At 39.4% G+C, this 27,782-nt stretch overlaps 1 protein-coding gene across 7 annotated transcripts in view; it reads right to left on the reverse strand.

The window, feature by feature from the left end:
- Positions 1 to 27,782, reverse strand: part of RSU1 (Ras suppressor protein 1) — a 238,908-nt gene that overhangs the window by 106,005 nt on the left and 105,121 nt on the right. For 5 of the 7 annotated variants that reach the window (XM_034644158.1, XM_034644156.1, XM_034644155.1 and 2 more), the window contains one exon: positions 25,414 to 25,546. The exons of 1 other annotated variant lie outside the window; for it this stretch is intronic. In XM_034644158.1, the coding sequence (XP_034500049.1) occupies positions 25,414 to 25,546 (133 nt within the window). Of the gene's footprint in view, positions 1 to 16,424; positions 16,478 to 25,413; positions 25,547 to 27,782 lie in introns of all 7 variants that reach the window. One more of the 7 variants, XM_034644157.1, reaches the window with a different exon arrangement.

A 27,782-nucleotide genomic window follows, 5' to 3' on the forward strand; every position in this document is an offset into this window, starting at 1 on the left:
GCTCTCCCATCATGCAGCTCGGGAGACTGGCGGGCCCGGGGCTATGCTGACAACTGGAAAGTTCACACGAATCGCCCCTCACCGAGCGGAACCACCACCTGTGTCGTCAGCATGCAAAGGTCACGCACGCGTTGGTCTTTCTTAGTCTCACACGCGGTCTCCGTGAAAATACAGAAGGACCCACAAAGCGGTGTGCCAGGAGTCTTTTTACTTAGAGCACAAATACAAAAATGCAGCTGAGCCCGAAGGAGGGCTGGCGCCTAAGCCCACGCTGTTAACGAGGTAAAATCACCTCTTCTCATTTCCGCCTGTCATGAAGGGCTGGTCCCAGAGCCAGGGCGGTTAGGACCTCCAGAAAAAGGACACCCAGGTGGGCAGTGGGGTCATACTGGGAGGTGGTGGGCAGTGGGACACTTTCGAAGAAGAGCAAGTTCAAGTACTACCCACCCCAGGAATCCCAAAAGGGACGGGGGGTCAAATGTGCCTTCATGAACACTGTTTATGGTACAAACACTGACCTTTCCTTTATTGAGAATTTTATAGAACCCACTAAAATGTAACAGCTCAGAAGCATCTCATACATCTCCTTTAACACTTGACTCTGATTTATAAGGAAGAAAGGATTCATTTTCATGTTAGAAGTTTATGAGATCTCCAGGGAAATTCTCCACAACTTCACAGACATTCCCTTTTCCCAGGGCGATAGTGACTGTCCCATGGAGGCAATCAGATAGAGCTGCTCACGCTTGCTGAACACAGCGCTAGCTCAGGGACGGTCAACTGTTTTCTCCATGACTCTCCAGGGTACGGAAAGCTATTTCTAGAGGATTAACCACCAGTAAGATGCCAAACCAAGAGGAGCGAGGAGATGTTATACACCAGATAAGAAGTCACATATATAAAACAATGACATCTAGTAGGACAGTTTCAATGAATGTTCCTATGGATAAGCCAGTGTTTTAAAACAGATGGCACACTCAACTTTGAGCCAGAACACTTGGCTTGGAGTCTGCTATCCTAGCTGGGTAATCCTGGGGAGGTCAATGCACCTTTACAGCTGTGCTTTCCACCCATACAAATAGAGAGAGGATTAAACTAGATTGTCTGAGGCTTCTCTGAACTCTAGTATAATTAATATTCTAGTTTAAAAAGGTCTTATTCTTCTTTCCTAACATCATCTTCTAAGTTTTTACCAATTTAGAGACATGTTACTGGAAATTAATATTTCTTTCTGCATATTCTTGCTAAAACTGTAGCCCACACTTCATGGCATTCCATGATACAGTATTATCATTAACACTATTTATTCATTGACATTTATTGAGTATTTACTATGTGTCCAACACAGTTCCCAGTACTCTATGCATATTATCTCACAGAATCTTCTTTAACAACTCTATTAGGCAGACACTATTACTCAACTTTACAAAAGAGAAAATCAGTGCTCCAAAAGTTAAAGAAAATAAATAATAAGTGGCAGACTTAGGAGATGAAATGAAGGCAGTTTGACTCCAGAGCTCACCATCCCAACTACACTGTCACATTGACCGACCACAGCAACACACTACTCAACAAATACCTAAAACACAGTTCTCCTAAAATCTACATTAAGAGTATAAATTTCTACTATTTCTCTACTATCCCAAAGAATTCACATCCTGTCCAAATTTTTAGGTAACAGGAATATTTTGATACCTAAAGATTGATGATACAATACCTTTTCATATTAAATAAAGAATTCTGTCTGAGATATATTCCCTAAAGGAATATAAACCTTATAATTTTCCTATGGAGATAGATGATTTCTTCTAAAGCTATGTAAAAGATCACATTAGGCAAAATAGAAATGATAAAATATGTATTTGGGAGATGCTGATACTGAAAATATTCCATGGATCATTCTAAAATTTAGACAAATTCCTATTACCGTGCCATGATAAAATGGACAAGATAATATATTAAATCAAGGACCAAGAACTCAACAGTTCATCTGGGCAGCTACACAGTTATGAATAATTTTAATAAATATGCAAAGCTGGTATTCTACTACATAAAATAGCTAGCCAATTGTGAATCTGAAATATATTTTTAGACTATAATGTGTCTGTCCTTGGAATTAAATAATTGATTGTCACTATCATGAATACTACTATTTTTGATTTTAGGATATCTGCATTTTGTCTTGTGCTTTCTTAAGATTAATTCTGGTCTCCTCACCATTTTATCTGTGACTATTTTATAGATTAATTTTATAACTCGATTTTTATTCTACAGCTAGGTTCTTGCATACCAGAATACATTGCTGATCACTTGCCAAATGCATCTCTATACCCTAGAGATAACACTGCTGAACTAAGTTCAAGGATATGATTTAAAATAATAAATCCTATCTGCACCACACAAAATATATACAAGACGACATGGAATACACGTAGAAACAAACGCATCTTGAAGACCAACTCGCCGCCTGCTGTAATTGAATGAGGACATTAACAACGACACCTTCAAACTACATGTTAATTTGAAAATATTTATCTTAGCCTTTCCTAATGGTCCATGCCCAAGTGACTGGTTCAGATAGTTACATTAACTTTCACAGTATCATAAAGACTCTGGATCTGTCTTGGTCTCAAGGATGAAACCAATAGTTAGCAAGGATGAAGCTTATACTTCAGCTATCTATCTAAGTTAAGAAATCAGCTCTGGAAAGAAATAAATTTCCCAGATTCACTTTTCTAACTATATTCAGTATAGGTAACAAAAAGAAGTAAGGAATAAAAGAGCCTTAAATACAGGATGAGACTCTGTCTTGTGGTCTTAAGCTAAGTCACCTCTAAGCCTGTTTATTATAATTAAAGCCACTCAGTTATTGAGTACTTACCAATGGACATGAACTAGTGTGCACCACGTGTGCATTCTCTCACAGTTCTTATAATAGTGCAACTGTACTACAGTGCAGTGCAATTAGAACAAACAATAGTGTAAAAATACAGTATAATTAACTCCACTGTATACATGAAAAAATATATGCAATGGGCCTGCTAGATGTTAGGCACTTAGAAGCTAAGCAAAATGATGAACCAAAAGACACAGGGTCCCAGCCCTCCCAAAGGTTACCAATGCAGTGGGGAAAAAATGTATTACATAATCCCACAAATAAACATAACATTACAAGAACAATAAGTGCCAAGATAGGCACAAGGTATGCTGATAATAGTAAGTGTGCTGAGTTGAGCTCAAATGTGGAGTAAGGCTGTGTTTGAATTCTGGCTCTAGCACATATAATTATATCCCTGGGCAAGTTTGCTAGTGCCCCATATTTCAATTTCTCTCTCTATAAAATGCAGATTATAGTACCTACCTCATAGAGTTATAACAATTAAATAATAAGTGTCCAATGAACAGTTGTAGTTGCTTTCTACTCTTGTAATTATTTGACCTTATAAAGGGGTGAGGGCAGTGATGAGGGTAGACTCCTCAGATAAAGGAATCAATGACCGGAATTAACCAGTCAGTGGGGCAGGATGGGTGCTGGGTAGGAAAAATGTTTCAGGCACTTGAAAAGGTTCAATAAACACACTAAGATATTAACTAGCTAGGCTATCTTAGACCATTTAATCACTTGGGATTCAATTTCATCATCCGAAAAATAAGGAGGTGTAATTAGATAATCACTATGATTTCATGATCTTTATGCTTCTACAATATTTGAACACAGTAAAACAAAACATTGGAAACAGAAGTCAGCTGAACACATTTTACTCCTTTCCCTAGTTCTAAATGCAGACAAAAAGGCCTTAGATGTAAGTTTTAAGAACAGTCCCACTTTATCTCCTTTCTACTCCCCTTGTTCTGATCTCCCTCATTATTAACTTTCCTACATCTGTAAATAAAAGGAACCACACTGCAGTAACCTTGTTTTCCATCTGTGAAGGTGGTTTACATTTCTCTAACTATAATGTCAATTTTCTCTTTCAGGAAGATCATCCATCGACATGATTCCAGGCAGCTCTGTCTTATCAAAAGGACTGCTATATATAAATATGGCTGGATGTTAACGTTTATGTTTACATTTACCACACTGCTGATGTAACATATATTTATGATCAAATTTTCCTCCTTAGTTGGCAGGCTAGTGTCTAATTAAAGGAGGGGTCCTGGGAAGACTCAGCCAAAAGAAAGATGAACTGTAGCTCCAGCCTAAATTGGATTCCTAAATTTTAGGACCATAAAACCACTTCCCTAATAGATCTCTCTCCATTTAGGGTTATCCATAAACCTCAAATTCAGGGTATATATGACCAGACTCATCTTTCATTCCATGCTGCCTTGTCTCCTCCCTTTCCTCCCAGGTCTCCTCGGTCAGCACTGGTCAGCACCGGCCAGCACCATGGATAGCTCCACAGGGACCTTTCAGCTCCAAACCGTGGACTGAAATGAATGAATCTTTTACTGCTTGAGCAGAAAAACTGGGGTGGAGGGCATGGGATCTGAGCTATTTTTATTTTCTTTATTAAGGTAAATAATGTAATATAGAGCTTACCAGGCACTATCTCCACAACAATACTATGATACAGGCACTCATTATTCTTCATTCTATTTAAAATATTTTCAACTTTATTTGGAAAAATTTTATCCATACTCGAGAGTCGAGAGAATAATAAGTTCCCATGTACCCACCCATCCAGCTTCAAATGCTATCTACTCAGGGCATGTTCTATTTCATTCATTTTCACTTGTACTTCCCACCTTCCTACCCCACCACATTCTTCTGAGGCAAATGTGAGAAATTATATTAGTTCATTCATAAACATAAGTATACAATCACCAACTACGACCAAACCTAAAAATTCCTTAGTATTATCAAATATCTAGTATTCAAATTTCCTGGTTATCTAAAAAAAAAAAAAAAAACAAACCCAACTTTTTATACTTTGAATGAGATTTTCTAAAAACATGTAAATGTTTTAACAAACTCTAGTTATTCTTTTTTTTTTTTTAAATATTTTATTTATTTATTTGACAGAGATAGACACAGCTAGCGAGAGAGGGAACACAAGCAGGGGGAGTGGGAGAGGAAGAAGCAGGCTCATAGCAGAGGAGCCTGATGTGGGGCTTGAACCCATAACGCCGGGATCACGCCCTGAGCCGAAGGCAGACGCTTAACCGCTGTGCCACCCAGGCGCCCCAAACTCTAGTTATTCTTACTAATATCCAAACTGTCCTAGATTTAGCCAATGGGAGGCTCGCCTCTTCAACCAGGCATCTCGAGTTCTTCTGACACAGTCTTTGATAGCTTCCTAGCTTTCTAGATTGACAGGATATTACAGCTCAGTTATATATTCTCCTGATAAAGACCTGGAATTAGCCTTTTTATTTTTTTTAAGATCCCAGAGTTCTTTAAGTGGGAAATGGTATTTAAAGACAATAATCCAGAGCCAAGAGTGGTATTGCTAACTCTGTTGGTCATTTTTTCTAGGTCTCTTTGGTGGACAGAACAAAGAACTATTTTTTTAAAGGTAAAAAATATCCTGAGGTTTTACTGTTAATTTCCAATTCTAATTTATGATTGTAGGATTTAACTTCTTCAATTTTTTAACTCCTTTCTCTTTTGCTGAAAATCGTATTCCCTGATGACATTAACATAATTACTCTTTGCTTTATACTATAATAAAGAATGTAAAAAACAATGAAAATGTTATTACTAATAATATTTCTGAAAAAGGTATCATTTTTTCCAGTTCTTTCTGTCATTGGAGTTTAATCCAATAGAATGTAAAACCAAATCACTGTATTTTCAAGTCATTTAAAACTACTGAAATAGAACTATTACCAAAGGCACATACAATATAAGTTCAAGTAAGTTCATTTAACAAGAACTGAAAAATGAATAATCATGTACCCATCACTCAGGACGAGAATGAAAACAAGGTAGAGCCACTCTCCCTGAAATTCCCTCCCTTTCCACTAGAGTTAATCAGTATTCTGACTTTTGTAAGATAAAAAAAAAGATCCAAATAATCATGAGATGAAAATGATAATGTATGAGATTATTATGGAATTTTAATTCAAAATAATAAAAAAAGATCTAAAATGACACTCAGAGAGAAAACAGGATTAAACAAATGAACAGAATATAAGTTAGTTGTGGAACAACTATAAGAGGCTAAAACATGCATGAACAGAAAAGAAGAGGCAAGGCTAGGGGACAAGGACGAGGAGGGAGAGTGCTTGGTAAAAATATCTGTAAAAATAATGGCTGAAAATTTTTAGATTTGATAAAAACTGTAAACCCACAGATCCAATAAGCTCAGCAAACCCCAAGAACAAACAGAAGTGAGGAAAACCACACTAAGGAACGTTAAAATCAAGCTGCTCAAAACCAGTGATAAAAAGACAATCTTAAAAGCAGCCAAGGGGTGGGAGGGATGGTTACATATACAGGAACATGAGAAATACAGCAGATTTCTTGTCAGGAACAATGCAAGAGAGAGACAGTGGAACAAAACCCTTTAAAGTACTGAGAGACAAAACCTGCCTATCCAAGATTCTACACCAGTGAAAATATCATTCAAAAAATAATGGGGAATAAAGGGTTTTCAAGGTATATTGAAATGTAAAAGAATGCATAAATGGCAGGTCCACATGCCATGTAAGAAAAGCTACAGGAAGCCCTTCCGGAAAAAAAAAAAAAAAACATACTAGATAGAAATATGGACCTATTCAAAGGAACAGAGGGCACAAAAAGTGGTAAATAAATAACAAAATGTAGAAGATGCTTTATTTCTATTTAGATTGCTACAAAGGATATTTCAATAATAAAAATAATAAAAGTGCAATGTGGAGTTCAGAACATTAGAAGTAAAATGAATGGCAACAGAAGCATAAAGCCTAGGATCTGAGAAATCAAAGCATATTACTGCAAAGTTTTCCTACTCTATGTGAAGTGAAATAATGTCACTGGGAAGTGTCAAAGATGTAAATTACAAACACTAAAGTAACCCTAAAATTAAAGAATAAAAGATTACAGCTAAAAAGGAACAAAAGAGACAAAATGATGTCCTAAAAAATATACAAGCCAAAGGCCCAAAAAAATAAAAGTGGGGAAAAAAACAGATGGAATAGGAAAAATAAATAAATAAATATACACACACACACACACACACACATATATATATATATATATATACACACACATATGGAAGAGAGTCAAACCTATCTATATCACCAATCATGTTAAGTGTAAATGATTAACATACCCCAATTAAAAGACAGAGATTGCAAAAGGGATGAAAAAATGGGTCCAAACTACATGCTGCCCATAAGAAAACCACTTTAAATATAAAGATATAAATAAGTTAAAAAAAAAAAAGGAAAATGATATACCATGCTAACATTAATCAAAACAAAGATGGAGTAGCTACATTATTATTTGACAAACTCAATTTCTGGGTAAGGAATATAGTATGGCTAAAGAATTTCACTTCATAATGAAAAAGGAGTCAACTAATCAAGAGGACATGAACAATCCTAAATATTTATAAATCTAATAACAGAACCTGAAACTACATGAAGCAAAACTGACAGGATTGAAAAGAGAAATAGACAAATTCATAATTATAGTCTGAAACTTACACCCTTTTCTCCATAATTAACAGAACAAGTAGACAAGGATACAGAAAACTTAACACAATCAACCAATCTGCACCTAAATATGGTACAGAAAATACTGGATATCTATATGCAAAAATATGAACTTTCATCCACACCTCACTCCATATAAAAGAGAACTCAAAATGCATCACAGACTTAAATGCAAAACCTAAAATTATAAATCTTCTGGACTATAAAACAAAAGAGAAAATCTTATTAACTTAGATTAGGCAAAGAATACTTAGATATGACACCAAAAAGCCCAATCCATAAAAGCACAAATTGATAAACTGGACTTCAACAAAATTACAAGGTTTTATTCTTCAAAAGACACCTCTAAGAGAATAAAAAGGCAAATCACAGAAAGGTAGAAAAGCTTGGCAAAACAAAGTACACAACCGATAAAGGATTTGTATCTAGAACATATAAAAAATCTCAAAGCAATAAAATGAACTATTAAAATGGACAGATTTGAACAAAAATTTCACTAAAGAAGATATAGGGATGGCTAAAGCTCAACAGCATTATTCATCACTATAATGGAACCTACTAGAATGGATAAACGTGAAAAAAAACTGGCCACAGCAAGGGTTGAGAAGGATAGGGAGCCACTGGAACACTGAGACGCTGCTGGTTGGTGGTATGATATCACCACTTTGAAAACAGTATGGCAGTTACTTAAGAAGGCAAATCTACACTTAACGTATGATTCATCCATTCCACTCCACATGGAAAGGGCACATGTCCAATCAAAGACTTGCACACAAAAGTTCATCAAAACTGTATTTGTAATAGCCCCAAACTGGAAACCACCCAAACACCCACCAATAGGGAGCTAGATAAATGAACTGCAGTATACCCACTTACTGGACTTCTGAGCAGTAAAAAGAAATGAACTGTTGCTTAATGCAACAACACCTCTCAGAATTGTGATGCTGAATGAAAGGAGCCCGCTTAAAACAAAAGGGTACACACCCTATGTTTATACATAATACTTTACAAAACAACAACGTATAGTTCGGAAGATCAGTGGTTGCCTGGAGATGGGGTAAAAGGAGTGAGGGGCATGAGGGAAGGGTTAAGACAGGGGCACAAGCAAACTTCTGGGTATGACAAATAGGTTCATTGTCCTGATTCCGGTGACTAATTTATAAGTATATACCCGTGTCAAAATGTATTAAAAATTATAACCTTACATATGTAGTTTATTGTATAACAACTGCTCTTCAAAAAAGACGTTAAATTTAAAAAAATCCAATTGGCCCGATATCACAAAACTAGCGAAAGGTGTAAAAGTGGGATTTGAACCCAGGGAATCTGCCTTCAGAGCCTGTGCTCACATGCACTGTCTCCTGCATGCCTCCTGGAGCAAGCTTATCCTGCTTGATGCTCTAAACCCTCCTCTTCCTAGGTTCCCTTCCAGGTAATACCAGGAGATATTTCACCATTTATTGACATTTCTTTTGGGGGGTATTTAGAAACCCACTGGGTTCATGGAAATGCTTCTCTAGGGTCCCCAAGTTCCACTGGCACAAGTGTGCACCACCAGACAGTGGCGAGGCCCTGAGCCCAGAGGCTGGGGGAACCTGGCTGCGGGTCTGCCAGCTGCTCTGAAGCCTCTAGTTCTTTTGTAACAGATGCAGCGACATTTAATTTCAAAAGCAGGAATTGGGGAATGATGTTATACAGTGGTTACGATTCTTTCATTCATGTACTCTCTCTCTCTCTCTCTCTCTTTTGTGGTGCATGTAATTAAAACGACATCACACTATTGCCACATCTTAGGACAAACCCATAAAATGCCATCTTTTTGTCTTTGACACATTGTTAACAATAAAAATTTGATCAGAATTTTGTTTGAAATACACAAAATTAATGCAACCTGTGAGAAAATTTAGTATCACACTTGGAAGCAGTGCGTTGACGGGATCCTTCTGTGTGCAGACAAGCCAAATATTTCTTGAAGCACACCACCACTCCTCGCCCTTGCTGGGCAGCTCCTGGGTTCAACAGGTCAGTGACACAGGTGAGGGAGCTAAGCTACTGCAGGATATGGCTGCTTCTCAGTGCAGCTGATGAGGAGTCCTCTGGCTGTTCCCCCAAAGCTGAATGCCTAGTTAGGGATTTCCTATACCCTCCCACATCCAGGTTTTTAGGTTCAGGGACTGAGCTGTAGGTGGTTTTTCTGACTTGTGAACAAACCTTATTTTGGGGGGGGGGGCGGGGAACTACTTCCCATTCCCTCCCCTCTGCTTTGCTATTTATTTCTAAGCAATGACTCCAGTTCAAAGCCTGCCAATTCACCTTCTACAGATTCTCTCACACCATCATGACAGAGGCTGGCAGTCACATCTGCATCGTGGGGTGCTGCTCTGCGGCCAATAGCTAGGTACCCCCCCCAAAACCCTACAGAGGTATTTGTGAGAGGATGGAGGCTGGCAGATTCAGAAACAGGAAGAAAAACAGGCTAATGGTCTGAGTCTAGGTCAATTACCCCCTTAACAGCTCTGGTATTTTTTCCCCCATATTACCCTCTAAAATTCCATATGTGGGGTTTCTTTCAAAGCCTAGCTAAAAAGAGCTACTAGATTTGATGGAGAAGAGCTGGCTAGGGAAGGCTGCAGCCCTGGAAACATCACAGAAACATTTATGGTGATGGAAGCGACACTAATAATATCACGAAATCTTAGCAACTCAGACACGAGAAGAAAAAGGGAAACACTTAAAAATGTGTAATGGATGTGCGACAGAAGGCTTTTAAAAACGTTCCTCAAGCAGAAACGTGGAACCTGCAGGCTACAATGTATACATGAAAGAACAACAACTCTCATTCATCAAGTATTCTGAGAGCTGAGCAGGGGCCAGGCACTGTCTGAGGCTCCTGGCGACACAGCAGTGCACAAAACAAAGCCCCAGCTCCTGGGGGAACCTCCGTTCTGGAAGGGGATGGATAAAATACAGGCAGGAGTGGGTGGTGGGGTCTGCTTTAGATACAGCGGTAAGTGTTTTGTTGCAATGACATCTGAGCAAAAACTTGAATGGGATGGAGGACAAGCCAAATGTCATCTGGAAATTGAACATGAGAGTAAAACTATTTGTGTTAAAAGACAAATAAAGAGGGAACACACACAACTTCAAAAGGTTGTGCTGGTACATTTTCCCTGCTTCACTGTTACCATCTCATAACGGAATGGGAGTCTGCCTAGAAACCAGGTGATCTACACCTTTGCATTACTGAGTGGCCTCCACTTTTGCTTCTTTAGTACAAAACCTAGAGGAAGTTACTATTTCTTTTTCTTTTTAGGTACTCTGGGGACAGTGACAAAAGTCCCTAAACTTACACACTAAGCAGTTAATTCCAGAACATGTGAGACCAGGGCCAGGAAGAAAAGGAAGACATGCCAATGTGCGATCGCCAGCCACGTAAATACACGCATGCTTTAGTGTGGATAACTTCCCACAGGGGGAAGTGGATTAATAACTCCAATCATAGAGTAAAGCCAAAACAAACTTGATGATTCAGGTAAACTGGAACCATCAACCAGAATGCATGCTCCCTTGAATACAGGTAATTTTTCTGCTTTGTCACTGCAGTGGCTGGCAGATCTCATGACACTCTAACCCTTCCTTGATGCGTGCTTGGAAAATATATACTTCTGGCCCCTCAGTTTTTGCATGCTAATGTTATTTTCCACTTAAAAGAACGAAGACTCCTTGGAGAAAAGTCAGGGCTTTGTTGAGGACTATAACCTGGGACTGGAGCTACTAAGAAAACTAAGACACAAAGAAGAGATCACGGGGAAAACTTCGGAGGGATTGTACTAGCCAATCTGATTTCAGTCACTGATGAATGGTAGAGAGAGGCCTTGGAAGAGGTATTAACTGACTAAAGTCCAACTGTGAAACAATGTAAATGTGTAGCCCACAGTAGATGAATACACACCCACTGGAGGGTAGCTGGCGAAAAGATGAATTTGTGTTTCTTGGGCCAGAACCACGCACACATGTAAACGTTAGATCAGAGTCAGGGTAGAAGGAGGAAGACAGGCTTTCAGGGATGCTGTTTCGGGACACCTGAATGTTGTTGCCTGTGCCTTCAACCACGGGATGAGGATATGGCCCTAAGGGGGGCTGGGCTTGATTTAAGAACCAGAGAAGCCAAATGGTTATGACTGTACCATGAAGCATCAAACATTAACGTACCTATGAGAATGTCAACATAATCTCAGGGCTTCTTCTTTTTCTTCCTAGATATGACTCAAAAGCAACAAGGAGAATACAAGATTAGTGTGCTTTTGAATAAGATGGATGGAGTTTGATTTCTGGCTCTACCAGTCGGGCAAACCCTGGTCATTTTACTTCATCTGCGACTCACTGTCTTCTCATCTGAAAGCCAGGTGAATATCTACGTCTCATGGAGTCATGAAATTATGGGAGATGAAGCCTATAAGGAACCCCCTCAGGGCCTCAACCATAGCAGAAAGTCAGTGAATGTCAATTCTCTCTCCTCAGTGCAATGGAGGCAACTTCTCTCACTCACGAATCCACCTGGATGCTAGCCCATGAATAAAAGAAAGGGAGGGAGGGGTAGGGGACTGGACTTGATCGTGTTCTGAATTTTTCTAATAGAAGCTGCTCAAGATTCAGCATTTCAACCACAGTAAAACCAAAGTCGTTCTGTATAATGTATTCACATGGTGGTTTTGAAGGGGCATTTTCCCGCATGCCATTATTTCTTTTTCTAACCATGTTTCAGTATAAAAATAATAATACTTTCATTAAATCAACCTAATGACCAGTATTTTCCTTGTTGATCTTGGTAATTCAACTTATAAAGCAGAAGTCTGCTTCAGAAAGCTAAAAAAAAAAAAAATACAGTTCTAAAATTTTAAGTATTTCAAAACAAAAATTGTTATTAACAAAATTTACATTCCTTAGGAATTACCTAGAATTTAGTTCCAAAATAAATTCGCTAGTTGCAAGACGTAGTCTATTAAAAGATCACCACTCACGCAGTTTCTATTGAGAATGCACAAGAACAGATTAAAAATGCTCATAATCTCACATAAACAGTCTGAAACACACACGTCATCTTAGCTTACAGCCAAAAATATTAAATGAGAGAGAAGAATTAAGACAAAAAAATCCATGTCTCTTGTATGGGAACCTGAAGCCCACCCTCATCCTCTGATACACAATGAACTCTTCCAACATCCCATTCTTCCTTTCAAACTCTCATGACCTGTCTAATATAAAAAGCCTTACTTCCAATCACTTAAACTCTGAGGTGGGAAAATACCCCTATTTAAAGACACTCAACGCAAAAGTACATTTTCTTGTTTCTTCTTCCTATTCTACTCGGTCACCTCTTTGTGAATGACTACCTTTTCCCATTTCACATTAGATGATGAAGGAAAAACGGATTGCTACAGATTCTTCCAAGGATACAGGAAAGCCTGATGCTGAGACATATAAAAAATGTGTAAGATTTCACAATACTTAAGCCAAGAACAGGCATGATCACTGCATTAAGTGAGAACCTTCTTTCAAACTCTTATTTAGACAGTCCCTTTCTAAGACTCAGGACCCTTTAGGAAAGTTTTGGGATTACTTGGTTAATGAATGGAGAAGACCCATCACAGGAGACAAAACTAATTTCAGGCATACGTTCCTCAGACATACCGAGGGTTCAGGTCCAGACCTCCACCACGAAGCAAACATTTATTTATTTATTTCAATAAAGTGAGTCACATGAAGTTTTTGTTTTTCCAGCACATATAAAAGCTGTGTTGACATTACACTGTAGTTTATTAAGTGTGCTACAGTAGTATGTCCTAATAAATACATATTTTTCCTAAAAAATGCTGACCACCATGTGAGCTTTCATCTTTTGGCTGGTGGAGGGTCTTGTTCCAATGTTGATGGCTGCTGACTGGTCGATCAGGGTGGTGACTGCTCAATATTGGGGTGACTGTGGCAATTTTTTTAAGACAGCGTTGGGGGCGCCTGGGTGGCTCAGTCAGTTAAGCATCCAACTTGTGATTTCGGCTCTGGTCATGATCTCAGGGTCGTGAGATTGAGCCCTCTGTCGGGCTACGCGCTCAGCACTGAGTCTGCTGGGGATTCTCTCTCTCTCTCTCCCTCTGCCCCTCCCTCTACTCTATTTCAAATAAATAAATAGAATCTTAAAAAAGATAGAGACAGCAATGAAATCTGCCACCTCACCTGACTCCTTTCTCAAACAACTTCTCTGTGCCACGTGATGCTGCTTCAGCACTGTACTCAGAGGAGAACTTTTTTCAAAAGTTAAGCCAATCCTCTCAAACCCTGCAACTGCTTTATCCACTAAGTTTATGTAATATTCTTAATCTTGTTGTCCTTTCAACCATTTTTAGAGCATTTTCACTAGATTCCACCTCAAAAAACCACTTTCTTGGGGCACCTGGGTGGCTCAGTCAGTGAAGCATCTGCCTTCAGCTCAGGTCATGATCCCGGGGTCCTGGGATCCAGCCCCACATCGGGCTCCCCGCTCAGCGGGGAATCTGATTCTTACTGCCCTCCCCCACCCACTCCTGCTCTCTCACTTACCTCTCTCTCTAATAAATAAATAAAATCTTAAAAAAAAAAAAGAAAGAAACCACTATCTTTGCACACCCATAAGAAGCAAGTCCTCATCTGTTCAAGTTTTATCATGAAATTGTAGCAATTCAGTGCCATCTTTAGGCTCCACTTCTAATTCTAGTTCTCTTGCTATTTCCACCCCATCTGCAGCTATGTCTCAGGAATGGGAGGCCTGAGGAGCAGGAGAGACACAGCACTGGCCAGTCGGTGGAGCAACCAGAACACACAATGTCCACCCATGAAGTTTGTTGTCTTACTTACGCACACATTGTGGTTCCCCAAAACAATTACACCAGTAACATCAAAGATCACTGATCACAGATCATCATCAGAAATATATTAGTAATGAAAGAGCTTGAGATATTGTGAAAATTACCAAAATGTGACAGAGAGACAAGAAGGGAACAAATGTTATTGGAAAAACGACTCCGAGAGACTAGCTCGACACAGGCCTGCCACAAACCTTCAGTGTGTAAAGAAAATGCATCATCTGAGACACACAATGAAGCAAAGTGCAATAAAACGAGGTATTCCTATCTACGGCTACATTCTTTGTGGTTTCTTAACTTTAAGGGCCTTATAGGTGGTTCTTTGGTTTTTAAGCAATCTATTAAGTAGTGAACACATGTACAAAACAGAACATTCAACAGGTACCAAAGGGTAAACAGTGAGGACAATACGTCCTGCTCTCCCAGCCTCTAGCCACCCAGTTTCCTTCCCTAGAGATAACCACCCCTACCGGTATCCCGAGTCTCTCTCCAAAAGAGTCCAGACATTTGTGACACAATCACACCCTCCAGATACCATGAAATACTCCCTTGACAAAGAGAAGGCGCAAAAAATCCCCAGAGTCTGTGGATTCACAGAGAGGAGGGGCTCACTTTCAAACACAGCTCATTGATTTGTGGTTAAAAAACAAGTTCGTTTCTGATACGGGAGTAGTGTGGTAAAAAAGAGATCTACACAAACAGTGAAAGGCTACTGTGAAGACATCACCTTCACTTAATACTACATATTGAGAATGCATTTTAATGTTTTGGCATTTATTGTTTACCGGGCACGGCAAAAACAAAACAAAAAAAACTGTAACTTGGTCCATGCTAGAGGCTGGCATGGTTTTTGTTTCTTCTTTTTTGATTTCTTTCAGAAATCAGGGCAACCTGTCAGAGTCTCCTCCGCGTGAGACAGGTCATTTATATAATACTTTGAGGGCATGCCACACGCAAAGTCCAGGCTTGTAGGAATCTTGAGTGTTGCTCTCAAAAAGATTACAGCCTCTTAAGGGAGTGAAAACATGTACTCAGCTCCCTTCCCCCACCACATAAAGGTTAGTATTCACAGAAATAAATATTGTGTTATAAAATGATAAACAGCGTCGGTAATGAGTTTAGTACAATGTCTGTCACACGGTCAATACTCAGTAAGTGATCACTATTATGAAAACTGCTACTAAGGAAAAGTAAAGTCTCTGAAGAAAGATGATAAAAGGGATTTGGAAAACATGGGTGATTGGGAAATATTCAGAAAAAAAGGTCTCTGAGGAAGAAGTATGTGATACTTGAAGAACACGTGGGCTTTCAATAGGTAAATACAGGAAGAAACAACATTCCGGGCAGAGAAAACAGCACTTAAGGAGATGTGCGGTGGGCAGCAGGTTGTATGTCTGCTGCGAAATAACTCAGCTTTGTCTTTCGGGTCCGTTCCAGTGGATCGGTACAGAAGCTCCACAGAGGCCCCTCAGCCCTTCCTTGGCCCACTGCCATGATCCTTCTGTCCTAGACACTAGTGAGAGTCTGGCACGCTCCGCACAGGGCTCGGGTGACAGAAAAGATCCCCTCCAAACAGCTCGTCTCACACAATGGAGATCCGAGTCTTCTGTGATTCCTTCAGAATGGTGTCAGAAACAGTGCCAAGAACACAGCAGACATAAGCCTGAGTCTCATTCCTCAGAAGGTACACACGGAGCCCACTGTGAGGTTTCCCCATGCCGTTTCCAAGAGATCAAGCTTAGCAATCTTGTCCCAAAGGAGAGGACTGAGTTTGCAAATTCTTAACTTTGGATGACAACTGTAACAGAATTCCAAAGAAAATGCAGATCTTAGTTTAAAACGAATGCTACACGCTTCACATTCAAACATGAGGTTTCCTACCTTCTGTCTACGTAGCATCCTCGCCTTACAGGTAGACCCAACAAAATATTCTACTGGAGAAAAACAAAGAGAAGAGGTTTCACCTAAGAAGCTAACCATCACCCTGTGACCCTTTGCATGAAATTATGAGCGAGTTCTCTGATACGGGTTGTAAATATAACACACAACCGACAAAAAGCACAGTCTTAAACGATCTTTTACATGCCACTTTCTCTACCCTATTAAGATGCTCGTTGCTTCTTTGATTTATCTGATAATAAATTTTTGATGACTGGTAAGTCTCATAAAATTGCTCTGGTGCTGACTACACTGATTAATAAGTCTGAAGAATCGAAAAGTGTCAGGAATTCATGTGTACGAATAAGTTACTGCCAAACATATATTAGGTATTCCATAAAATATAGAATAAAAAGGTTGATCTGGTAATTTTATCTTGTATCCATTTTCCTATAACAATTTATATTCAGGGTCATCATCATCTTTCGTTGCCTTTAAAAAAAATCAATGAAGTAAGTCCATATGGGGGCAAATTCAGGAATTAAACTAAATTTTTAAAAAATAATGAACTAATATAGACAATAAAACATGTTTCCCAGAAAAAAAAATCGGGATGAGAAATCATTGCTGAGGCAACTCTGGGATGATCTAGTTTGAATCACTCCCTTCGAGATGGGGAAGCTGAGCGTGGGTGTGAAGAGGCCGTTTGCCACTGACAGGACTGAGACCAGAGGCCCACCTCTAGAATCAGTCAGTACACACACTAAGAACAGACTTATTTCCCTTCTTTTTCCTCAGAGCCTCACAGCACAGTATGCCTGTGTCTCGATGCCACGGAGCATTGCGTGAAAATATGCTCTCCATTTCTGATGCCTCTCTCCCTGCTGGGAGGGCAAACCAGCTTTATTACCTGAGAACAGAATGCCCTGCCCTGTTATTCGTAGTCTCAATCTTGCCTGTTAAGGTAAGAAAGATGAAACAAAGTTATAAGGGCTCCAGATGTGGTAACTGGAACTCTGGCATGAGACAGGAAATCTCTGACCCCTTATTGAGTAACATGCCAGTAGCTACCACTCAGGACCACAAAGTCCCAGGGAGAAGATTCCATACCTACAAGAATGGATCCCACGGCATATGAAGCAGACAGCAGGCACAAAAGCCCTCTTTGTACCATCTTCCCTCTAGAAGATTCTTGTGGTCCAGCAGGTGGTGCTCTGTGTAACTGAATTTTCTAGCCAAGTATGACAAAGCAGGGGGCTTTTTAGGTGCCTTTCCTTCCCAAGAGACCCTTAAATCTTAACCAGTTTCTGTTTCAACATGGTCCACTGTTAAAAGATCAGAAATAAAAACACTGACCCCTCTGCCAGGCATAAGAGCCTATTCCACGTCCCTAAAATGAAACGGGAGTCCATCTGCATGCTTTGGAGGAACTTTTAACTTCAGAAGCCAAGCTTATCAGGAGAGGCATGGGGGCGGGGGGTGGATCAAGTCTCACAGAGTCATTCAAATGTACTCGCTAATAAAGAAAACATGCCTACCGTGAATCTATGGGGACTGTGGAGGAAAAGAGTAAAGAGGTGGAACACATGGACAGAGGGCTGAATGCTTTTTCTGGGCATCCGAGTGACAACAGTGTTATGGGTTGAACAGCACCCCTGTCTGCGCCCAAACTCAACTGTTGAAGCCTTAGCCCCCAGCACCTCAGAATGTCACCATATTGGTGTCCCTATAAAAATGGGAAATTTGAATGCAGACAGCAATGCACAAGCAAGGAAGATGATGTGAAGAGACACAGGGATAAAACTGCCATCTGCAGGCCAAGCAGAAAGGCTTGGAACGGATCATTCCATCAGAAAAAAAAACCAAACCCACCGACCCCTTGATCTCAGACTTCCAGCCTCTAAAATGGTAAGACAATAAATTTCCGCTGCATGGCTTAGACAGCCAAACTTGGACAAAATTAGGTATCAGCAGGAAGAAAAAGAAAAAGAAAAAGCCATGTGTTTACTTGGTAAACCGGACATATAAGACAACCAAAACCTCAACGATTATTTATTCTCTAAATATACATTATCTAATCAGATGGAGAATCAAAAGTATGTACAACGTGAAGGTGGTTGAACAGCATATGTTCCAAGTGAGACTACTTAAAAAGTGGAAATAGTATTTCTTGACTGAAAACTTTTTATACCACGAGTCTTCAAATACATATAAAATAATACACAAACACAACAGGATAAAATATGAGAAGTTGTTTCCTTAATGGCTGGCAAATAAATTGGAACATCAACAGATGCCTATGAACGTAACTCACAGTTGAGCGTTTTATCTGATAAAACTGATGGAAACTCCTTTCATAATACACATTCTAAGTCAGAATATTTGACGGTATAGATGAACTCTGAACTGCCAAAAATCACCAAGAAAACCCCCTCAAAACACTCTACTAATTCTCGACCATAATAAGAGACCAGATCTCAATAAAAAGCCAGCATATAATAAGATATTACTGTGTAGAGAATAGAAGTCACAGGTTTTTTTTTTTATGATAAAAGCACCACTTATTAATTTAGCTCTCAAATAAAAACTGTAAATGCAGGCAATAGCTCATCTTAGCTCTATGGAAAGCATCAAGCATTGAACTTTAAGATTACTAGGAGTTAAAAAAAAATAAAAAGGCTGTCAATATGCAGGGCTGATCAATTTCATTGAGGAGGTCAATACTTAATAGCTCGATATGATTATATCAAGTGAGTCTCATCTAAGAATGGAACTCTTAATAGTGCCTGAAGAGGAAGTAACCTGACACATTTCCTTCTTCAAGCACAGGCTGAGTCTAGCCTAAGTTGATTTTCTTCTGTCGAGTGGAACAAATTATCTATATTCTATTCACCTTAAATTGATACTGTAACGAATCACGCTGTACATTACAGTCCAGCTATACAAGACAGGCTCAATGCAAGCTTGACAGTGACACACAAGTTGAGATAAGGGGTGGGGACGGAGGACATGATTGCTCTTTAAAATCATATTACATAAAAGTGTGAGGTTCGGAATAAACATCACTCTTCTCCTTTTGATGCGGAAGTTATTTTTTTTCCCTTTATTCTAAATGTATTCACAGTTTTTTAATGGTAAGTATACTAGTCGCTGAATAAAATGCAGAAGGACTGACAGAGCTTCTGCTCATTGGTCAAACCTGACTGAGCCTGTCCCCACAGAGCTGGCAGGCCGGCGCACAGTGAATGTGGATATGTGAGGGAAGCTTCTCCAATCTCCATGTGTAGCCAAGTCAGAGTTAAAGACAATACAGAATAGGTATAAGATGGGGTTTCCTAGAAGCCTTCAGGAATACCAGGCAGCCCCCTGAAGCTAGTTTTTAAATGCTGGCAGGGTTCACCTTAGACTTTTATAGGTTGAGGGGCAGAGGTCCCTACTGTGACTGCCCCGGAATCCAGGTGCACTGGCAATGTCAAACGGGAAGCATTTTCCATTTAAAAAACTGAACCATTTTGCATGAGCTATAAAATTATAGAAAAATAAAGTTTTCAAGAGGCATATAAAAACTTCATGTATAGAAAAAATGGTGAACATGCACCAAGAAAATGGAAAAATACTAACGACCTCTAAAGTATACCTGAATAATAGAGCTCAACAAGTTAACAGCAGAAAAGCAAAAACCTTTTAAATGTAAATTACATTAAACAATCTATCAAAAAAACCTGGAAGGGAGAAAAAATTGTTATGTACTCTTCCTTGCATGATCTGTTTTCCTCCTGCTACCTTAAGAGGGACGTATTAGTTTACCAGGGCAACGAACAGCTCACGGCAACACAGAGCAACAGGTGAGTGACTGTGTCAATGATCCACAGCTGACATTACTGTCTGGACTTATGTCTACTCAGTGGAATAAACACGTCTCAACTCCGTGTGCTGGCAACATACTATCTGGAGAAAAAGGAATGCTGCACAATTTTACCACTGAAAGTCAACATGAGATAAGGAATATGATACGATACCATCCAAAATATACTTTATGGGTTTCCCTCTCCTCTTTGCTATTTCTTAGCGATGTTAGGTAAATGCAACATATCTGCACGCAAATAGATCCAGAGATGTCAGAAGTTTGAATCATTTTTTTGTATTATGGAGGAAATGTGATAATACATTTATTAACTTAAGAAAGAACCAAAATATACATATGTAACATCTATAAAGGAAATTTAAATTACCAGGAACTCAATAAATACACAGTCAACTTTTAAAAATAAAAACAATCTTTTATGTCCAAAGCTTTTGGGAAAAAAACCTGGTTCTTCATTTTCATGTCTACTATAAAGAAATACTGTTTTTCTCTGGCTTAATTTGAGCTATTTTCAGATACAGTAATGAAAGAAAAGTCTACATTTTTCTTGCCTTCCTGTTTCACTATGTAAAATTCACTAACTGCTAGAAAGGTCCTGAAAGTTTAACCCTCTCCTTCATCCTTCTGTGATATTTATAAAACCATCTGCTAGTTCTGTGTATCCATTTATACTTTAGCAGAAAATAATAAGTTTCGGAGAGTTTTGTTAGATGGGATTTCCTTCCGGAAAGGGCTGTCTCAAAATGAATGGGATCCCCTACTAGGTTTGAAATGCTGCGGCCTTTTGGTAGACCAGATAGATCTGTCATTCAAGGGTCTTCTAGGTCACTGACACGGCAGCCATTAGAGGATACGCTAGTGGTTTAATAAAAACCCATTTACGTCCACCATAGCCTGTACACAGGTTTGCACACAGCACAGAAAAAAGAAAACATTTCTTAGTTTGAACTGTGCAAGCAAAGTAAGTTCAGAGACAATAACCAACAGATAAAAGTGTTCCTCCTTACAAATCAAACAGGATGACTTATTTTGCTAGATTCCTAGTGAAAAGAAATTGCCAGCATTTTTCTCATCACTGCCCACCATCCACCAAGTGTTGCTTTGTGAAAATGTTTCCACTAACTGGCATGAATAATCGTAGGGCCAGTCTTCACTCAAGATTAAAGAAGAAAATAAAAATGTAAGTGAGCATGGCACCTCCCCCTAGAGACAAAAGCAAGTCACAGGGCAGGAAGAACGACGAGGAAGCATCCTCTGAGTGATGCTGCTCTGGAAATGAGGCTGTAGGACAGCCATGCTTCGCAAATTGCAGCCTTCATGGAGCATGCCTGTTTTCTAAATGCCTCTTTCAACCAACACATTTTCAGCCGAACATTTGTCAAACCTCCTCTTTTGTTAAGAGTTAACTTGTCAGCTTTTAAAATGGCTTGCAGTTCCTATCCACCTTCCTTGATGGAAATGTGAAAAGTGTGAGTTACTCCCTTTCACAAAGCATCCTGTCAAGGATCCTGACTCTAATCTGACTTCTCCTCCTGGGGGAAAAAAAAATCTACCTTCTGGAAACTTTAATAAGTGGTGACTATTTGATCATAATTCTGCTTCGCAGAAATCAAAGAGGTCACGCAAAGAGAAAACCACCACCAAATACAGAGTTAAGGGGTGACCAGATAGCTCGACCACAACCGGAAAATGCTAATGACCTTGTAGGGTTTGCTCCTCAGCAACACCACTGAGCAAATGACTGTATTTGAACAGAGGGGTAACATGATGAATGGGTAATGCAAGGACACCAGCCAATATGTTCCCTTTGCTGGACATATGAGAAATGGACAAAGAGCAGTCCCCACCTGAGAAATGATGAGGACAGGATGAATGTCCAAAGTGTACTCAACACAACAAGCTTCTGAAACGACACCTCGACATGCTCCGGGCCACACCGACCCCCAGCTCCTCCTGCCCAGGTGCACGAGTTCCTAGCTTCACCTCGTTACATTATCTCAGAGCATTCTAATTCTCCCTGCACGCTGATTTCACTGCTTTGTTTCAAACGTCCACGTTCCCTTCCTGCAGTCCATGAAAGCCTAGAAGTCAGATCATCCATCTTCTCTGCCTGTCTCTGCTCTAGACCCAGAAGGCCTCTGAGGATGTGCTTGGAACACGAAAGTCGCTGTGAAAGTCGACCATGGGCGTGGATGGAAAAGGAAACATGCAGGTAAGTTCTTTACTGATCTCGCTTAGGTAATGAATCAGTTGGTTAGAAAAATGGAAAAAAGGGAAGGAGATTGATTCATCAGAAATATAAGGGCCAAAGCAAAATTAAAATATGCTTTCATGGTAGTCTGAAGACCAATATATAAAAAAGGATTTTTTTATCGGAAGGGGTATACGTGGCTTATAGAAGAAGATGTAAGGAAGCGAAGAGTAGAAACTGCAGCTTTTAGAACAGAACACCTAAGATGAAGGTACTGAGTGTGAAATTGGCTTTTTTGGAAAACTGTGAGTGTAATGAACAGACAGTCTCCTTAGAAGTCATCACAGGCACAGCTTTCTGCTCCAAGGCCTCTGATTAGGAAGTCACTACTTTAAAAATTAAAGAATTAAGTCTGGTCATAGTTACACGAAGCTCTTGTACACACACAGCTATAACCTTACATGTTAAAACTCAGTGAAACATAATGGTGGCATTTTTATGCAGGTATTTTTTTAAAAAAAGAGTAAGAGTCTGACTTAGTGTCTTACCTACGTAACAGTCCATGTGTTTGGCTAGTATGTTTGGTGACGGAGTGAGCACAGCGACTACAGGCAGATGGGTGAAGGACAGACAGCTGAAATAGAGAACGGCTAACACTCTTCTTCCCAAGGTGGAGAGAGGAGGAGAATTCTGAGGGAATTTGCTAGGGGCCCTGCCCTTGAGGAGGTCACGTCAAGTGCATCCTCCCTGCAGAGGCTCACAGACTCTTCTAAAAGCAGTCAACAGGGTACGAACTGGTCCCCCCTAAAAGGGGTCAACGACTCTCCTATGCTTACTTAAGCTTTTGAACGTTCATTTCACTGTGTAAAAGCGTCATTCTCCATGAGGAAATCAAAAAGTAAGCTGGTAGGCAAATTGCTTAGCTCACTCTGATCCTCAAAACTAGGATGCTGATGAGAGAGGGCTAGAGACAACAAATACGTTACTGATTAAAATGTCATGCCATATACTGCCTTTCAAATAACCGACCAATTAACTCAATGAAGGCAATGACCCTCACTCATCTGAAATCCTCACCATGTTCAAATAACCAAAAGTAGCTTATAATAGATAATAGTGTATAATGGTGATTAGTTGTAATAATGACTAATAATGACTCCGAGGTAACACAATATCCATAAATTCACAACTTAGTCTTTTAAAATGAAATTAGAATTAGAAGCGCTTTTATATGTAAATATTCTATATGTTATAAATTAATGGATGATACAATAAAAGATCGTTAGCCAGAAGAAAAAAGAGTGTTTTTCCCCAGTTCTCAGTCCAAAAAAGCTTGCTTGTAGATTTTTCTGCATGTTAAAATGTATACAAGGATTTTCTAAAAAGATAACCTACAAACCAAGATCTATGGAGACTGCCATTTACTAACAAAAAAATCAGACATCCATCTAAAATTGACGATAGCAATGATTAACAATTTAAGAGGAACAAAACGAACAATAAGCTGCTAATTTGCAATTATATTTTCACACATTTTCATAATGAACTTAACTAATTTCCAAGGCTGAGCTATATTCATATTTAAAGAAACTACAAATAATTGCACGTAACTGTGGCTCAGAAAACAATAAAACACATTTTATATTCCCCTCGTTTTACTCTTATAGGTAAGGCTTAAGACACATTGCAAATGTCACAGTATTATCTTAAAAGAAATCTAAACCACGCTTTCCGCTGCTTTCATAGATGAGGATATGCTATCACTTAAGCAATTCTAGTCTGTTTGGTTTTAACGTCATTGTTCTTCACAGCTTATCTTCTCTGGGATTCTGCCCCATGGAAACGGGACCAAAACAAGTACTGGATGTGTCCGGGAACCAGGAACATGGTATACGGGAGCAGGTCCAGAACCAGAGCCCGCTGTGTATAGACAGGGATTCTGCGCTGTTGGTTAATCCTGACCCACTGCCCCAGCATAGATTCAGCAAGGCCTGCGTTGAGTGGGGGGCATTGTTCTGATCCCAAAAATGTAAGCTCCTAACTAAACGTGACCTTTAATGACCCTCTAGCTCTTCTCGACTAGCTGGGATGTTAACTTCTCAAAGGCTGGGGCTGCACACAAAATCAGACGAAACCGGACTATGGGTTTGTTTGGTTTTTTTCAAGTCTCTTCTATATTTGCTTAGAACTAGAGGAGACTAGATTTCAGTATTAAGGATCATGGAAGCATTGGGAAGAATGATCATTTCAATTTGGGGGTGGGGGTCGGATGAGGGGGAAATAACGTCAGAAGACACAACAACAGAGCAAGTAGGGGTGGAAGAGTTCCTGCAGACCCTGACACAAGCAGGAACAAATAGGTGGGGACAGTTAGGTCTGGGGGCCTGGCTCCCCACAAGCTGTCCTTGACCCAGGGCAAGGACTTGAGGGATTTGGATGCTGTGACTTAAGCTAGCTGATCCTTCCTCCTCTTTTTCTGCTTTTTCTTTTTCTCTTAGAGAGATTATCATCTTGCTAGAGTAAAAGCTTCTGAAGAACAGAATGATTCCCTAGTAGTCTCTCCTGATTCTATAAATAAACCGCTTAACAATTTTGTTCATAACATTTGTTATTTTTTGCATTCAAAGGAGAGAAAAGTATGTGCTGATCTTAATGTGTCTGGTGGATTTTGCTAGTGCCTTGAACATTCAACTAATGTAATACCTTAAAATTTTTCTAAACTAATGTGGTATAAATTCCCTTTGAAAATACCAATTAAAAATCATCTATAAAAAACAGAGACAATCACTACATGTAGTTATTAATAAAACATTTAAAAATACTATAAGCTGACTGCCACCAATATGACAATGTCACATGATAGTTTTTATAAATGGTGTAATTACAAATACTATAAAATGACAGTCTACTATTTTAGAGAATCACAGTCTACTTACTACTTGTACGTCTCAGAACGGATATATTCAAAAACATGGGACACGCCAAGCTGGAATTGGTCGGCAATTGGGGTAACCCAGGGATTGTTCTCTGCTTTGAACACTTGCTTCTGACCAGTTAAATCCAAGTTTCCTGAAATGATGGAAGGAAAGAGGAAAAATTGAAGTTCATTTCATCCAGCACAAATCAGGTCTAGGAATCCTGCCCAGTAACCACAGCACAACCTCACGTACCTCGTGGATCATTTGATTTGATTTTTTAAAAATATGTTACTTCAAGTCCTCACTGGCATGAAAGCAATGTTAGTCCTAGTACTTTGGCCAAAGAAATTAGGAAAGAAGAGAGGGAGGGAGAAAGGGAGTGGGGGGGACAAGGCAGAAAGGAAGTAAACTTGGAAGGAGGTCTTGTAAATGCTTTATTTTTCTAGGTATTTGTTACAGAGAAGAAAACGACCCAGCCAAGATTGAAAGAAGCAATCATATCAGAACGTCCTGAAATTCTACTTGACAATGTACATCACCACTTGTCCAATCTGATCTAAACCCAATCCAATCAACACCACTATTCATCAAAGCAGAACGGGAGTGAAGGAAGAATGCTGCCCAGGTAAAATTGTTACTGCATTCCTCAGGTACCGTGAGCACATCACAGAATCAGCACTAAATGAAGCACATTAACATGGTCATGCTGGAAATTCACATTTGTATTGTCCTTATCAGTTGACCAATTACCTTTAAGAAAAGCACTTCTTCATTTGATTCTCCAGCAACCCCTAAGGTCAGTCATTGACATCACTTTATAGGTGAAGAAATGAAAACACGGCAAAATTAAGTAACATGTCCAAGATGAGAAAACTTAAGAATGGGGATGTGAACCCAAGGCTCTGACTCTAAATCTCGTATTGTTTCTAGAGTATCTGGGGAAACTATCAGGTTACACGTCCTAGATCAACCAAGGATAAGTTAAGGAAGGGGCATAAAAACCCAATAACTGCCACCCATCCGAATATCATCTGCTAGTAATCAGTTGCCTTTTTTTGTTTGCTTGGCATACTCAATGGAAAAGGCTATGTGTGAAATAGCTTCCCATCGCACACTTGCCTATGCAAGAGACGGGAACAGCACGGTTATGGAGCAGAGATGTATGCAGTTTACCTGGCAGGAGGCTCACCGAAGGCCTTTTCTTGTAAGCTCTACTGAGGAAGTCCATTTTCAGACCTCCAGTCTACAGGCCAAGGCTATGTAAACAAAGACACCCAGAAACTATTCTTCCCAAAACACATCCAAAGAACCATGTTTGTCCTGTTTTGAAACTCTACTTGCCAATATTGTCATAAGTGATAACTCAAGACAAGGAGAACACATTCTGGAATGCAGGTATACCCTGAAGCATGTAATTTCCTAGCTGATCTGGGTTTTAGAAATGAACAAACATTTTTACTGGGAAAACGATGTAATATTTCTTCTTAAAAGAATTGAGAGTTTCAATCTGTCTCCTTTTTGTTAGATGAACTTGAAACCACTCAGAAAAAAAAAAAAGACCAATATAAAAGTGATTACAATTTAATAAAACACTTTTAAAGAAAACTATTACCAAATATTACGAGTGAATAATTCATCATGATCTTTCCAGAGCTACTTAGAATCTGTTGGTGTTAAGTACAAAAATAAGCAGATAAATTTCTCTCCAAGATTATCAATATTGTCAATTTCCTCATCTTAATAGTTAAACATCATTAGTCAGATATTAAATCATTTGGTAAATTAATGGGCTTTATTCTCTAAACCATGAATCAGAAAATTGCCTAGGGCAAATGAAAATCCCAGAACTGCACCAACTCTCTGCTGAGCTGGGTATCTTATAGGCACTGGGCTATTTGTCTGTATCTTCACTTGGGGAGGGCTTTTAGCTTTCCAAGAATAGAATTGATCTCTCGTTTTAAATCCTCTGTAACTCTTATCTTCTTCTAGGATCTTGTTTGTTATACTCTACATCCCCGTCCTCTCTTCCGTATCATTCTCTTATTACTTTTTTTCCCAAGTTCCACTTTTCCTAAAAATGAGTACGTCTGAAAAAGTTTTCCATGTAAAAATTACTCTAAAAAGTTCTGTACTTCTTAAGTGTTGTGTTAAATGCACAGTGAATAGGTTGCCCACAGTTCTTAGGAAGCATGGTCATCGAGGGAAGGGCTCACAAGCCAGACGTCAGTAACCATGGCGTAGCAGGTCACTAAGAAGTTGGGGGGTGAAGGCACCAGAAGATGAACACCTCTCTTAAAACATTTGCCTAATAAACAAGCTATGCTTACGTATCTTCCCGCCTCTAAGGCCTGCCCACTGATATCAGCATGAAGTGAACTATGGAAAAA

The sequence above is a fragment of the Ailuropoda melanoleuca genome, chromosome 15, assembly GCF_002007445.2.
Source record: "Ailuropoda melanoleuca isolate Jingjing chromosome 15, ASM200744v2, whole genome shotgun sequence".
NCBI classification, from domain to species: Eukaryota; Metazoa; Chordata; class Mammalia; order Carnivora; family Ursidae; genus Ailuropoda; species Ailuropoda melanoleuca.